Here is a 14,065-nt window from a genome sequence, read left to right as displayed (position 1 = left end):
TGGGCCAGCATTTGCAAAGTCATAACTGTCTATCTCACTGGCGGTCGACCATGTGACGGAGTCTTCATTATTGAAATCCAGGCGTCTGTTATGGCTCTTAAACTTGTGAAATCTCTGTAGAACGGAATGCAAGTAAGCCTGACCAGTCAGGGCTGGGTGCATGGATGCCTCGGGCTGCCTTGGGAATGTAGCATGGGGCCTTGGATGGATGCTCAAGGAGATAGAGTCAGATGCTCCAAAGACACTTGAGTGGCTGTTTAATGAACCAGGCCTTTGAGCAAGTCAGAGTCCCTGGGCACAGCTGGAGGGCATGGAGCCTTTTAAAGGAAGCCTTCTGCTCTTAAAGGGCCCTGTGCATTTTAAACGTGAAACTGTAAATGGTGATGTACACACAGAGAAATTGAGGACAACTCAACTGGAGGCAAAAGGAGCCAAACAAGCCAAACAGGGCACAAAAGAGAGGAGGAGAAACTACGTTCCAGAGAAGTTTCCCGAGTGTGGCCAGATGTGGGCCGCCTCATCTGTTTTCCTATATGAAAATGAACTTGGGGCTGGTGAGATGGCTCAGTGGGTAAGAGCACCCGACTGCTCTTCCGAAGGTCCAGAGTTCAAATCCCAGCAACCACATGGTGGCTCANACCACATGGTGGCTCACAACCATCCGCAACGAGATCTGGCGCCCTCTTCTGGAGTGTCTGAAGACAGCTACAGTGTACTTACATATAATAAATAAAATCTTTTTAAAAAAAAAAAAAAAGAAAAAGAAAATGAACTTGGAGGCTGGAGAGATGCTTACAGATGCTCGCAGATCCTCCAGACAACCCAAGTTTGCTTCTAGGAACCTACCGCGGCAGCTCACAACTCTCTGTAACTACATAGTTTCAAGGGATTCAGGCAGACACACACAAATAAAAATGAAAGTAAATCTTTGAAGGACAAATAGATGTCCCAAGGCAGGGCCAACCTTGATCACATCTCCAGGTTGTACCCTAGCTCTTTTCTCCTGCAAGTGCCAGCTAGTGTGCCCCTAAGGTTTGCATCTCGGATTCTTCTTTCTGTGCTTTGTAACCTCGTTTGCCTCGTTTACCTCGTTTCATGTGTGTAGTGTATTCTTAGTTCATGCCTTCCTCCCTTTTTCTCATCTCATTCCCACCAAACCCTGCTTACAAGTCCTCCCGTTTCCATGTCTTTGCTTTGGTTCTGTTCTGCACTGTTACCCACCTGGCTGCTCTCACGGGTTATCTCCCTGTCTGGTGACCTGTCCCCTAGTAGACTGCTGCCGTGGCATTACTTGGCCCTGGTCTGTTTTGTTTTCAGAGTACATTGCTCTCAATACTGTGCCAGGGCTTCCAGGGTACTAGCAGTTTTAGTAAGAATCAGCAAGCTGTTGGGACTGAAAAAGTATAATTTCTATCTGCTGTTTGGTTCACAGTACGTATTGAAGATGTTGACCAAAATCTGAACAAACTATTTTTAGTTCTGTGCGCTTATTTTAATTTTACCTAGAGATCGCCTAGTTCTTGTGGCCTTGTTCAACTCCCAAAGCCAAACCCTCCACAAAACCGATAGAGGGGAAGGTTGTTGGGTTTATTGATTGTTACTTTGACACGGGATGTCGCAGGCTGATACTTGTTTGTTTGCTCTGTGGTCCAAGTCCAAAACACATGGTTATTCTGTGTCAGCCTGGAACTATTGTGGCATCTCTCCTGCCCAGAAAGTTTGCACTAGTTGGCTATTGAGCCCCCATAGGAATCAGGATCTAGAAGCAAACCTTGGTTTTTCAAGACAGGGTTTCTCTGTGTAGCCCTGGCTGTCCTGGAACTCACTCTGTAGACCAGGCTGGCCTCGAACTCAGAAATCCGCCTGCCTCTGCCTCCTAAGTGCTAGGATTAAGGACGTGCACCACCACTGCCCCGTGCAAATCTCTTTTTAAGGTGTGCATGGACACTGGCTGCCCCTGTTTCCCATCCTCAGGGATGCCACCCACTTCCTTTGAGGGGACCCTCTCTCTCACAGACTGGAGCTTACCAGTCTGACTAGAATGCCTGGTCAGAAACTAGAGAGTTCTAGAGAGAGTTTAGTCCCAATCGCTAGGGAATCAGACTCAGGTTCTTTGGTTGCATGGTCCAGGTCCCCTTCTGCATCCACTGCCCTCTAGCCCTAAAAGCCATTTTCTTTAAGAAGGTTGGTTTATTTGTTTCTCTTTGAGTCAGGGTCAGAGTCAGTCAGAGTCAGTCTGTCTCTGTCTGTCTCTCTCTGTCTCTGTCTCTCTCTGTCTCTCTCTCTGTCTCTCTCTCTCTCTCTCTCTGTCTCTCTCTCTCTCTCTTTCTCTCCTGTCCCTCTTTCTTCCTCTCTCTGATCGTCCTGTCTCTGGTCTTCATGAAGAACTCTTAAAGCTGACCCTCCCCTGTAGAAACAACAGTTTGGCTTTGTTTCAACTTCACAAACTCATGGCATAATTTCCTTGTATCTTTAATGTGGAAACCAATTGGGAAAGGGAAACACAAGGAAAGAGGGAATGCTCCCTGTGTATATCAGGGTTGCAGGTCTCTAGCTATAGTAGGGCTGAGGACGGACATTTGCATATGCTAATTTATCTTCTAGGGAGCAGGGCTGTCAGGCCTAAGCTTTGGCAAGTGTCAAGACTAGATCTTCCTGACTGTGACTTGGGCTTTATTTGGCCCCTCCCCTTCTCCGGTTGGAGATGCCTGAGGACACTTAAGGGGTCTCTTGAATGTCTGATAGTGTAAAGGAAAGGTTACAGTTTGTCAAGCACCCCCCCAATTGTGCTGTGTCATCTCCAATTACAAGTCACTAAAGCTTCCCCAAATGGCATGAATGTTGGACACAAGGGTAGATCGCGTGCAGTGTATGAAGCAAGTGTGTTCATATTTCTCAGCTCCCTTAACACAATTTTAAAGTAGAATTTCAATCATTAATCATATCGTTTAAAGGCCTCTCTTTAAAGTCCGTCAGTATTTTCATGGCTTTTCATTAAGCACAGACAGCTAAGTCACACAGAAAACCAGTAAGTGATACCGCTTGAGCCAGTATGGTGTGGCACATGCCCTTAATTCCAGCCCTTAAGGCAGCCTCTGTGTTCCCGACATCCAGGGCTGTTAAACAGAGAAACCCTGTCTGCACAAACAGCCGTGCAGCATAGCCTTCCCAAACGTGTTCCTCACTGACCATTTCTGTTGCTGTAACCTTGCTTTGATACTAGAAAAGTTCTGTAGCTTCTCAGATAACTTTCTGTAGTTTGTGTTAATGTAGAATCCACCCCTAGAAGTAACATTGGTTAACCTACAGGATAATTTAAATACTTTTAAATCCTTTATCTCTCATGTTTTCGGTGCTGGCAGAGGAATGGGGCCTTGTGGAGAGCAGAGGTGGAGCTGAGACACTTCAGGAGATCCAAATCCCCCAAGCTAGTCTCCCGAGACAGGGGCAGGAATGGGTGGGAACACATGTTCTTGTGTGTGCCTGGGACCTTTTGACATTGAGGACACATTGGTTTCAAATGCTATTCTCTTGATTTGGCCTCTGTTTGCACTCAGATGTTTGTCTCTGTGCCCTGCATCCAGGAGGGTGGGAAGGAGGCGGATATCCTGCTGAGGGTGGGGTAAGGACTCTTACTGTTAGGAGCTCAGAGTTAGCTCAATCTCAGAATTGCCAATGCATTTCGTTTGGGCAAGCTGGTGGTTCTGTAGTTTGTTTGTTTTTGAAGCAGGGTCTTCTGCCTCTACCAGATCTTGAGATTATAGATGTGATCCACCATCCTGTCTTCACTGTACTGTGTGTGTGTGTGTGTGTGTGTGTGTACAAGCATGTATAATGTATAGAGTGTGTGAGTTTGGGTACACACATGGAGCTCACAGGACACCATAAAGTAGCTGGTTCCCACCATCTATGTTGACGTTGAAGCAAAGCCTCTCGTGTTTCCGCTGCTTCCTCGCTGTGTCCCAGGCTAGGTGGCCTGCATGCTTCCTCCCTGTGTCCCAGGCTAGGTGGCCTGCATGCTTCCTCCCTGTGTCCCAGGCTAGGTGGCCTGCATGCTTCCTCCCTGTTTCCCAGGCTAGGTGGCCTGCATGCTTCTGGGGCAGTTTCCCTGTCTCTGGGGATTATCACTGGGGTCCCAGGTGCCTGCTGTCAGATTTGGCTTTTTCTTGAGTTCTAAGGATTCACATGTGCACAGCAAGCACTTTGATGTACCAAGCCATCTTGCTGATCCTAATTACAGCGTTGATTTAAATTCCTTTGAGGATCTGGGAAAACATTACAACTTTTCAATTATTTATCTAAAATGTTTTTACTTTTACTCAAGTAGGATCTTAATGGCTGATTAATATTGCTCCTTTCTTAGCCTTTGGGAACCTACTTTCTAGTGGTGAGAAATTCATAATTCTAATTATGATAGAAAATTTATAAGCTAGGTACTGGTTTTTGTTGTGTCTCTAAAGGTAGTTACATTTTTTTGTACAAGGTGTACTAGGCACATTTTCACATGTTATTTGTTTGCTCAGAATTACTTACACAACAACAGACGATATAGTGTCAGGGTTCATACAGTACAGAGTTTGCTTTCTGGTGCTGTGATAAAACCCCACAAAGAAAAGCAGCCTGGGGCCAGGCAGTGGTGTCGCACGCCTTTAATCCCCGCATTTGGGAGGCAGAGGCAGGCATATTTCTGAGTTCAAGGCCAGCCTGGTCTATAGCATGAGTTCCAGGACAGCCAGAGCTATGCAGAAAAACCCTGTCTCAAAAAAGAAAGGAAGGAAGGAAAGGAAGAAAGGAAGGAAGGAAGGAAGGAAGGAAGGAAGGAAGGAAGGAAGGAAGGAAGGAAGGAAGGAAGGAAGGCAGCCTGAGAAGAAAGCTGCTTACTTGGTTTACCCCACCCCCATCACAGTCCATGATGAAGGGAGGTCTGGGCAGGAACCAGGAGGCAGACACCATAGAGCAGTGCTGCTTACTAGCTTGCTCTTTGTGGCTTGCTAGGACTGCTTTCTTAAACAGCTGGCCCGGGTGTGAACCGTGCCTTCCCACATCAGACGCAGCCACAGGCCAATCTGAGGTTTCTTCTTCCCAGATGATCACAACCTCTGGCAAGCTGAGCCGAGCAGATGTTCCCATGTTGCTCACGTGACATGAAACTAGTGCTTTGTGAAAACGTGGCTTCTCGTCGTCAACAGCTTGATTGCAGCTGTCTGTTGGGCTAGCATATGCTTAGGGCTGAGTTCAGTCCATGCAGGCCTGGGCATGGACTTGGCCAGAGAGAACTAGCTAGCTCTCACCACTGCATCTGCAGGCCACAGGGTGAAACAGGAAGAAAAATCTCCCCATGGAATAAACAAGAATAGAAAATTGTAGTGTCTCTGGAGGGATAGTTTTCTTCCTTCATGAGCCACCTCTCACAGAGGAAGCAGATTCTTTTAAACTATACATGCCCAGGCTGTCCCACACAGGAATGTGGCTGTCAGGAGGACTGAAGACCGGGCAGCCTTGGGCACGTGCTCAGCCAACTTCCTTTGTGGGGCTGTTGCTGTGTTAGGCAGAACCTGGAGAGGTGACTTGATGACAGCCAGGTGCCTGCTCAGGCTGAAGTAGGAGGGTGAAGCAGAAGCGTCTTTGCAGCCAGCGAAGGGCAGCGACCTCGATGTGAAGGCAAGAAAGTGCAGCGAGGGGTCTGCATGCGGTGCACAGATCTTGATTGCTCCAGTTCCACACATGCCTAGAGTGACTAGACAAGACACTGCCCTGCCTCCCTGTTTCCCCAGAATGGCAAGGGCCTGGTGCCCATGATACCTACATAGCACAGGACATAGAATGGACACAGTCAGCCTTAACTATCTAATATTATTACTGCTACCAGCATTAAATTGTTTTATTTTGTTACTATGAGTTAACGGCTGTTTGGAGACATGAAGGGAAGGGGCTTTTAAAGGGGATTGGAGAAAGGAATGTATTGTGGGGCGGCAGAGATGGATCTGAGATGAGTGTTTGCTGTGCAGACATGAGGACCTCCCAGGTTCAAGTCCCAGCACCTGCTCAGGAATTACGTGGGCCTTCCACCCCAGCTTCGTGGAGGATAGAGACAGGAGGATTGCTGCGAATTGCCGGCCACCATCATAGCTCCAATAATGATAGAGCAGAACAGTAGACATTCCCCTCTGATCCTTGGCCGCGCACGCGCACACACGCACACACACACACACACACACACACACACACCCGTATGTACGTACTGGAAATAGGAAAAGGAATTGGTCGATACATGACAGTGAATGGATCTCAGTGAGTTGGGCTTTGGTGAGTTTAGGATGTTGGGTTAGAAAGCAAAATGGTTTTATGGGTCATCATAATTAGTAACTGTTGTGAAAGAAATGGCCAAGGTCTGTGGCAGCTGGAACTGGAGCTAGCCCTGGCTTCTTGTGTGCCCAGTATTTAGTCCCGTTAGCTCACTTTACTGAACCCAGACATTTACTGTGGTGATATAATGTCCTCACTTTCGGCGACATTAGGTCAGTTTCTGGTGTATATTGGATAGGATTACAACTGATAAACTCCCAAGGGTTGCATGGGAAAATAAGATAATTTTTTTACAGTAAAAAAGTTAATAGTTTTGTCTGTAAGGTTTCCAGAAACTACCCAGAGAAGAAATACTGTCATTCTTAGAGCATATAGGATCAGGCCTTAAGTGTGAGGCTCCTTGCCGATTAACGTGCTTAGCTGAACATCCCCGTAGAGCAAGCATCTCCCCTGTAAGGCAGCTCTCTCGAGAGCATGGCTGATTGTGCTGGAACTCCTGATTCTCAGCTAGGAGGACTTGGAACCAGGCTCTGGAATAAGAGGTTTCCTTCCTCCCAATGCCCACTGTGTCTCACTAATATGAAAAGAGTGTCCTGGTAAGTCAGTCCTTAAAAGAGGGGTCACCAGCAGGATGACTCTGGGGATACTTAAACTACTCGCTGAGCTATGCGGGCGAGGTAAGGGCTTCCTGCTAATAGAAGGTGGTGGTGGTGGTGGTTGTTGTTTTGGTGCTGTTTTTTATATTTCCTCTTCTCAATTAAAAATGCTTTTCAAAGCCGGGCGTGGTGGCGCACGCCTTTAGTCCCAGCACTCGGGAGGCAGAGGCAGGCGGATTTCTGAGTTCGAGGCCAGCCTGGTCTACAAAGTGAGTGCCAGGACAGCCAGGGCTACACAGAGAAACCCTGTCTCGAAAAAACCAAAAAAAAAAAAAGCTTTTCAGCTGGTCAGTGCTGGTGCTTGCCTTTAATTCCAGCCCTAGGGAGGGAGGGAGGGGCTCTGCATTTGAGGAGAGCCTGGTCTGCACAGAGAACCCCTGTTTTGAAAAACGACAACAGAAAGCTTTTCAATGTTTACAACGTCCATGTCATGGCCATCGATTTTCCTGACTAAAATTTCATTTTCTGAAAAAGCTTTTGGAAGCCAGACACACACCTTAGATCCCAGCACTCAGGAGGCAGAGGCAGGAGGATCTCTTGAGTTCTAGGACAGCCTGGTCCCCAGAGTGAGTTCCAAGACAGCCAGGACTATACACAGACACCATCTTAAAGAACAAAAATAAATAAACAATTTTTAAAAAACAGTTCAAAAAGCTTTCTGGTTTCTAATTCTCCGTCCTTTAGTTTATTATGATAAATTGGGTGTTCTAGAAGGTAGAGCTGAAGACCACCCCTCCACCCGGCCCTTGGGGTCTCCCACCCCTGTCTATAATAGTACATAACCTGTACAGAAGCAGGTAGCGGTGGTCTGGGAAAAGTGTATGGACAGAACTCTGACTGAGAAGAGACCTGGGCTCCTGTAAATGAACTTGGAGGTTTTAGACCTTGGTGCTCTCATGCATGTTTCTCTCCTTTCTTGACCTATGATTTGTTTCCACTCTGTGGAGGCTGGATGGGGTCTGTGTCTTCATGTATTAACTGCAGACAGTTGGCTCTTTGCTAGTTCTGTTGTTGCACTTACACGCTAGAGTAAATGCTTATCCCGAGAGAGGCCCTATGATTTGCTTGGGTAGGAATGCGGTCTGAGCCTAGACCACAGGGGAAACAAGAAATCCAGGGATTTTTAGATCATCCCGGAGTGAAGGGGCCTGCACAGGGACTTTGGAAGTGGGGGTACCATGAGACCCGGTTATGTATTTTGGGGTGACAAAGACACCCTGCTCACTAATGCTCTATGAGTGGCTGAAATCAGACTGCAATGTAAGGTTGAATCAAGGCCCATGGTGACAGTCTAGGGTGCCTGCTGTCTGGGCCACCAGTCTAAGGGGCATCCTTCTAGAGTCTGGAGGGAGGGAAGCAGGGAGGCAGGTGCTTCCGACGACGTGTTTTTGTGTGTGTCATGCAGTTGAGCAGCCTTACCACGTAGAACCTTCTAGGAGGCAAAATAAATATCTGGGAAGTTCTTTGACCCTGGTTCCCTTAAAGGTTCCCCTTGAACCCCAAGCTTGCCCGCTGCCTGTTTCCACACTTGAGGTGAGCCCCAGGGCTCTCGCATAAACCCCCATCAGCGCTTTCCTTCTGTGGAGAGCTTCCAGAGTCTGCAGTCCTTGTTCCTCAGACCATACTGGAGCTTTTTAGACCACGTGTTCTTAGGTCTGGGGCTTGTTTGTATCTTTACAAGTCACCCAGAGTTGTAAAAGGAGAAAGGGTATGGGTCTGTAGGGTGAGCTATGCCTTGCAAAGAATTTGCCCAGCCTCTTGGGAGGTTTGGACCAAACCCAGATGTAAAGCTCTCCCTGCCCCCCTCCCAGTTTGCCTGCAGTGGATGCTCAAGAGGAGCTTGGCTGCCTCTGGCCTGTGTTTCATCCCCTGGCCCTTGGGCTACCCTTCTCTTCCCGACCCTGCCAGCTTGGGCAGAAGGAGGGATGGTTAGGGAAGGTGTAGTTGCTGTACTCAGGGCTCTTCCCACTCTTCGATTTAAGTGCTGTCCCCAGGGCAGGTCTGCCTCTGAAACCCTGTCTTTCTCAAGACCATATTAGCAAGCAGAAAGCCAGATACTTAGAAGGGGATGTTTTTGGAGTCTGAGCCTGTGGGGACTGCTTCCAGGTGTAGGTTGTAACCCAAGTAGCAGCAGTCTCTGGACATTTAAGGAACAGGAAATCTCTACTTGGAAGCAGTGAGAGAGGAATGCTTAGATGTGCCCAGAGGCTCACCCTAACCACACGGTAGGTACTGTGACCAGCTCAAGGGAATGAATGTCAAGTGCATCCCATTCTGCTGAGCTGCATCCAGACATACCACATAGATGTGGTAGAAGTCACATGTCAGGATGAATGTGTAGAAAGGCTTCCATTAGTGTTCAGTCAGGTCAAGATCGAGGTCTAATGCCAACAGGTCCTCATGGTCCTCCTGCCCCTCACATTTAGTTCGCTCTGTATTGTGAGTATATGGTAAACTAAGCTTCTGGAGAAATGTCGGCCGTCTCATGGCTCAGCATCTCACCACTTTATTGTTGCGCCAAGAAATAACCAGCAAATAATTTCACCCCTTCACTCTTTTGGGGGAGGGGGAGGTTTAGGCAGGGTTTCTCTGTGTAGCCCTGGCTGTCCTGGAACTCACTCTGTAGACCAGGCTGGCCTAGAACTCAGAAATACGCCTGCCCCTGCCTCCCGAGTACTGGGATTATAAGTGTGTGCCACCACGCCCGGCTTATAATGACTCATAAATGAGATGAGGCAGGATTTCTCTTTCAGAGTGTTTATGGAGCTACTAAAATTCTTACATTTACAAAATAGCTGCTGAAAATATTCCTGGGTGGTCTGAGAAAACAGCAGTGTGCTGGTAGATGTGGTGCAGGATTTTTGTTTTGTTTTGTTTTTATTTTTTCCTGCATCATCGGGCTGGGCAGTGGCTCCTCCCCCCAGCCCCTGGAGTCAGTCACTGCCCACTAATAGTGTGATTTGGGGACCACAGACTAGCTGTAGTAGTCAACAGACTAGCTGTAGTAGTCAAGCGCTCCCCTCTGCTGGCTTGTCTGCCAGTTGACAGTTTCCTGCTGTCACATCAGGCCCAATAAACTTGAGCTAGCTAGGAGTGCACCAGGTCATGAGACTCTCTTGACTTTTATAAAAGACGCAGAATGTCTTAAAATAGTCTGGTAGCTAAAATAACAATAACAACAATAATAGCTCACCATTTCTGAGCTTGGTTGGTTGTTTAAAATCCGCGGTTCCCACAAGAGCGGCTCTGATGGAAAGCGCATGTCCCCTCAGGGCAGGAAAGTCTGCGGAGCCTTCTCTCCACCCTCTCAGGGATTCCCTGAGCCTTCCTCTGTACCAACACACACCCCCGACCTTGAAGTAGATAGGTAGACTTGGTGAATTTTTTTTTTAAAGATTTATTATATGTAAGTACAGTGTAGCTGTATTCAGACACACCAGAAGAGGGCATCGGATCCCATTACAGATGGTTGTGAGCTGCCATGTGATTTCTGGGATTTGAACTCAGGACCTCTGGAAGAGCAGTCAGTGCTCTTAACCGCTGAGCCATGTCTCCAGCCAGGTGAATTTTTAAAAGTGATTAGTGGCGCTATTATTTCCCTTGCTAAATGGTTACAATTAGTTTCACACTTAGCAATTAGCATTGGTCTCTGCCACCTGGATTCTCAGCCTGTGTTCACCAGAGTTTTAACGATCTTGCTGCAAGGAGGGAGGGAGGGAGGGAAGGAGGCAGCCCTGGTCAGCCCTGGTGCTTTAGCCAGTGTTGGGATCCTTGCTGTGTCTGGAGATCACCTCTGACAGGGTTATCCATCCCCCTTGCCAGCCCAGGAGTTCTCCTGTCCCTGCAGGATTCCACCCCCCCACCCCCCACCCCGCCCCCGCCCTGTGCCGGTCTCCTGCACACTTACTTGCAGGCCGGTTGTTCCGTGGATCTGTACCCACAGCACACCCAGCATAGATAGCATTTGCTGTCCTCCGTGCCCTTCCCTAATACTGCAGGTCCTGACAAAAGCCAGCACTGCGGGGGTGGATGGAGGGTGGCTGGTTGCTTAGAGATGGCTAGAAGGGAAGTGACCCTTGCCCTCTGGTCGCACACACATCCCCTGCATTTCTGGGTCGTCCAGTGTGACAGTTACTAATGGCTTTTTACAGTCACCCTTTCCTGCCTCCCTCGGCTGTCTTGGGAAGCATCCTCAGTGTGCGTGGTTTCAGATGTTGACAGGTGAGAAAAGCAAAGACCGAGACTGCTGCTTCAGGGTCCAGCGAGTGGTCATGGGTCTGCTCATGCAGAGCTCACCGCTTTTAACAGCTTGCTCACGGATGCAGTGGGCCGCTGGGCAGTGGGCCACTGCAGGTTGACTTGAGTAGAGTCTGGGCTATGGAACTTTTAGCCCAGGCAGTCAGAACAAGCCGCTTATACACCTCCTTACTCCATCTTTCGGGAGATTCAATTGGGACATTCAGGACATTTGAGTTTGTAATGTGCTAAGTGTCCTGTGGACCCAGTATTTGGCCCTGTACTTTGAGGACAAAATGGAAAGTGCCTTATCATGGTTTATTTGGCCATAACAATACTGATACACACACACACACACACACACACACACACACACACACACGGCCTTGGAGGTCTGGCCTGTTGGGGTCCCGCCGGTAACCCATTGTTCCCTGAAAGGCACGCAGAAGGTTCTCGTGAGATGTCTCCTGCAGAGAGACTCACTCTCTCTCTCTCTCTCTCTCTCTCTCTCTCTCTCTCTTCCTTCCATTCCTCAGGGGACCATGCTCTGTTTCAGCAGGAAGTTCCCACTGTTCTTGGGTCCCCAGCTAAAGCTGGAGAGACAACACAGCTTCGAGGGCAGAGCCCAGACCCACGACCGACCTCGCTGGGCAGGCAGCAGATGCTAAACAAATTTGCTCTGTACCTAAAGTGCTTTGCTTAAAGTTTGTGGGAAGCAAAGCATCAGGTTGTGGGGGGGAGGAGAAGGAGGAAGAGGAGGAGAAGGAGGAGGGTGTTTGACCTCTGACCTCTGGCATTGATCCGGGCTCAAGGGTTGCTGGGTGTTTGTTTTCCGATGTGAACACAGCCCTGTGGTAACCTCTAACTCTCCCTTATTCTTCTCTTGCAGATGAGCTCACAGTGCCTGCACTTTACCCCAGTAGCCCTGAAGTGTGGGCCCCGTACCCTCTGTACCCAGCGGAGTTAGCGCCTGCTCTTCCTCCTCCTGCCGCTTTCACCTACCCCGCTTCACTGCATGCCCAGGTAATTTATGCCCATCGGCCACCTCTCCACTCACCCCACCACCAGCCCTTTCAGACCTGGTCCCCCAGAGCACACCATGTGACTAACACCTACCCAGCTAACAGATCCACCTCCAGGAAGTGAATGGTTTCCCTTTCCGACAAGCTGACCCCCTTCCTGGACCTCAGAGGACCATTTGACAGCCATGACCCCACCCACTGCCTGATGTCTGCCCCCAAAGGACCACCTCTCTCTTCCCTAATGATCTCACCCTCATGTCACACTCGAAGACCGAGTAGGTTTCCCTCCTTGGCTCCCAGCTAGCAAAAGGGCACCACAGGGGCATAAGGTGTGCGTGAGTGCGTGTGTCCATCCATCACATGTGGAAGGGAGGCGTATACTTGACACAGGTTTTAATGTGTGCTTGGCGTGTATGAATTAAAAGGCTTGCTCTCTTGTCCACAGGGAGCTGGGGAAGCCTAAAACATATTTTAGGAAAGACAAAAGCTTGTTCATTGCCCAGTGTATGGCAAAGGTAGCCATCTGCTGCGAGCTTCTCTTGCTTAGTTAAGAACAGTCTGAGGCATAGGAAGGTTCCTCTCCCCCCGGAGGCCGTGGTTCCCCGAGATCTGTCTCGTATGAGGATAATAATCAGAGCTGACCTTCACCCTTAGAAGTAGCCCCTCATTTGATTGGCCTGTGGAAAATGCCAGTCACTAACAAGTAAAACACTTGTACGTATTTTTCACTAATCTGCCACTCAGCCTGGCCTTTTAAAACTTGCCAGGCTATGGGGCTGGTGAGATGGCTCATCAGGCTTTCTGCCAAAGCCTGTGTTCAATCCTCAGGACCCACACGATGGAAGAGAGAACTGACTTGTGGCTGTCCTCTGCCTTCTACACGCGAATGCACACTAGAAAAATACAGTCGATCTTTTTAGCTTATCAGCCCGGTCAGGTGGGGGTATGTTTATTTTGCCTGGTATTTGTTTCCACGGCTTGGTGAAACATGTTGCACAGCACAGTCCTGATGAAGGCCCCTGTAAGCAGCCCCTGTGAGCAACCCCAAGTGCTTAGGACTGAGTGTTCTTTAAATCTGACACAGCAGTGGGTTTCTCGCCTGCATTGGCAGCTGCCCTTCTGAGCTGCTCTCCAGGGGCCTATCAGCTATATAGGAAGGCAGGAAGCCCTCAGCGCCTGTGCCACAGGCCAAAATATCCTCCCCTGGGGAAGCTACACAGCAGTGTGAGGAATGAGGAAAAACGTGCTGAAGGTGGCAGGGAGTGGCCGGGAGTGGCCGTGGTCCGGGAAACAAGCTGAAGTCAAGGACCAGACGTGCCTTTTGCTTTTCTGTGCTCTGCCCAGTATCCCTGCCTCAGTGTTTAGTAGCCGTCATAGCCAACAGATAGCAGGCAGGTGGAGGGCTAAGTTGTGACTGTCTGTCACTTAGTCCATTATATTTTTGATCTTTGTTGACAGCAAAGAGCGACTAAAAGCCCCTTTTGTGTGTGTCCCATACTTCATGTGCAGGTGGTGTGCCCCCTCTCAAAAGGAGCCACCAACAGTTGAGGCCACTAGGGGCAGGCATGTGTCATAGAACGATACAAGGTTACACATAGTCTGTAGAATCTGTGGCTTTGGGTAGTCCACAACCAAGCTGTTCACTACTGCCCTGGAGAATCAGGACCTGGCAGTGTCCAGAAAGAACGGGGATCGCTGGCTCTGGTCCTGATGTAACAGATGGACTCAGGAGTGACTGGGGAATATGGAGGGTGAAGGCTCTAACAAGGATCTCGTGGGAGAGTTAGGAAGCCTACGCCACTGAGGAAGGATGGAGAGACAGTGCAAGATTCGCTGGATCTTGGC

At 49.0% G+C, this 14,065-nt stretch overlaps 1 protein-coding gene across 7 annotated transcripts in view; it reads left to right on the top strand.

The window, feature by feature from the left end:
• Rbpms (RNA binding protein, mRNA processing factor) overlaps nucleotides 1-14,065 on the top strand; it is a 151,396-nt gene that overhangs the window by 115,452 nt on the left and 21,879 nt on the right. For 4 of the 7 annotated variants that reach the window (XM_021169582.2, XM_029480395.1, XM_021169581.2 and 1 more), the window contains exon 6: nucleotides 12,088-12,221. The exons of the other annotated variants lie outside the window; for them this stretch is intronic. In XM_021169582.2, coding sequence (XP_021025241.1) covers nucleotides 12,088-12,221 — 134 coding nt within the window. The remainder of the gene's footprint in view (nucleotides 1-12,087; nucleotides 12,222-14,065) is intronic. 7 annotated transcript variants of the gene reach the window in all.

This window comes from Mus caroli, chromosome 8 (assembly GCF_900094665.2).
Source record: "Mus caroli chromosome 8, CAROLI_EIJ_v1.1, whole genome shotgun sequence".
NCBI lineage: Eukaryota > Metazoa > Chordata > Mammalia > Rodentia > Muridae > Mus > Mus caroli.
Note: the sequence above shows the minus strand (reverse complement) of the source record. Positions and strands in the feature narration are given on the sequence as shown.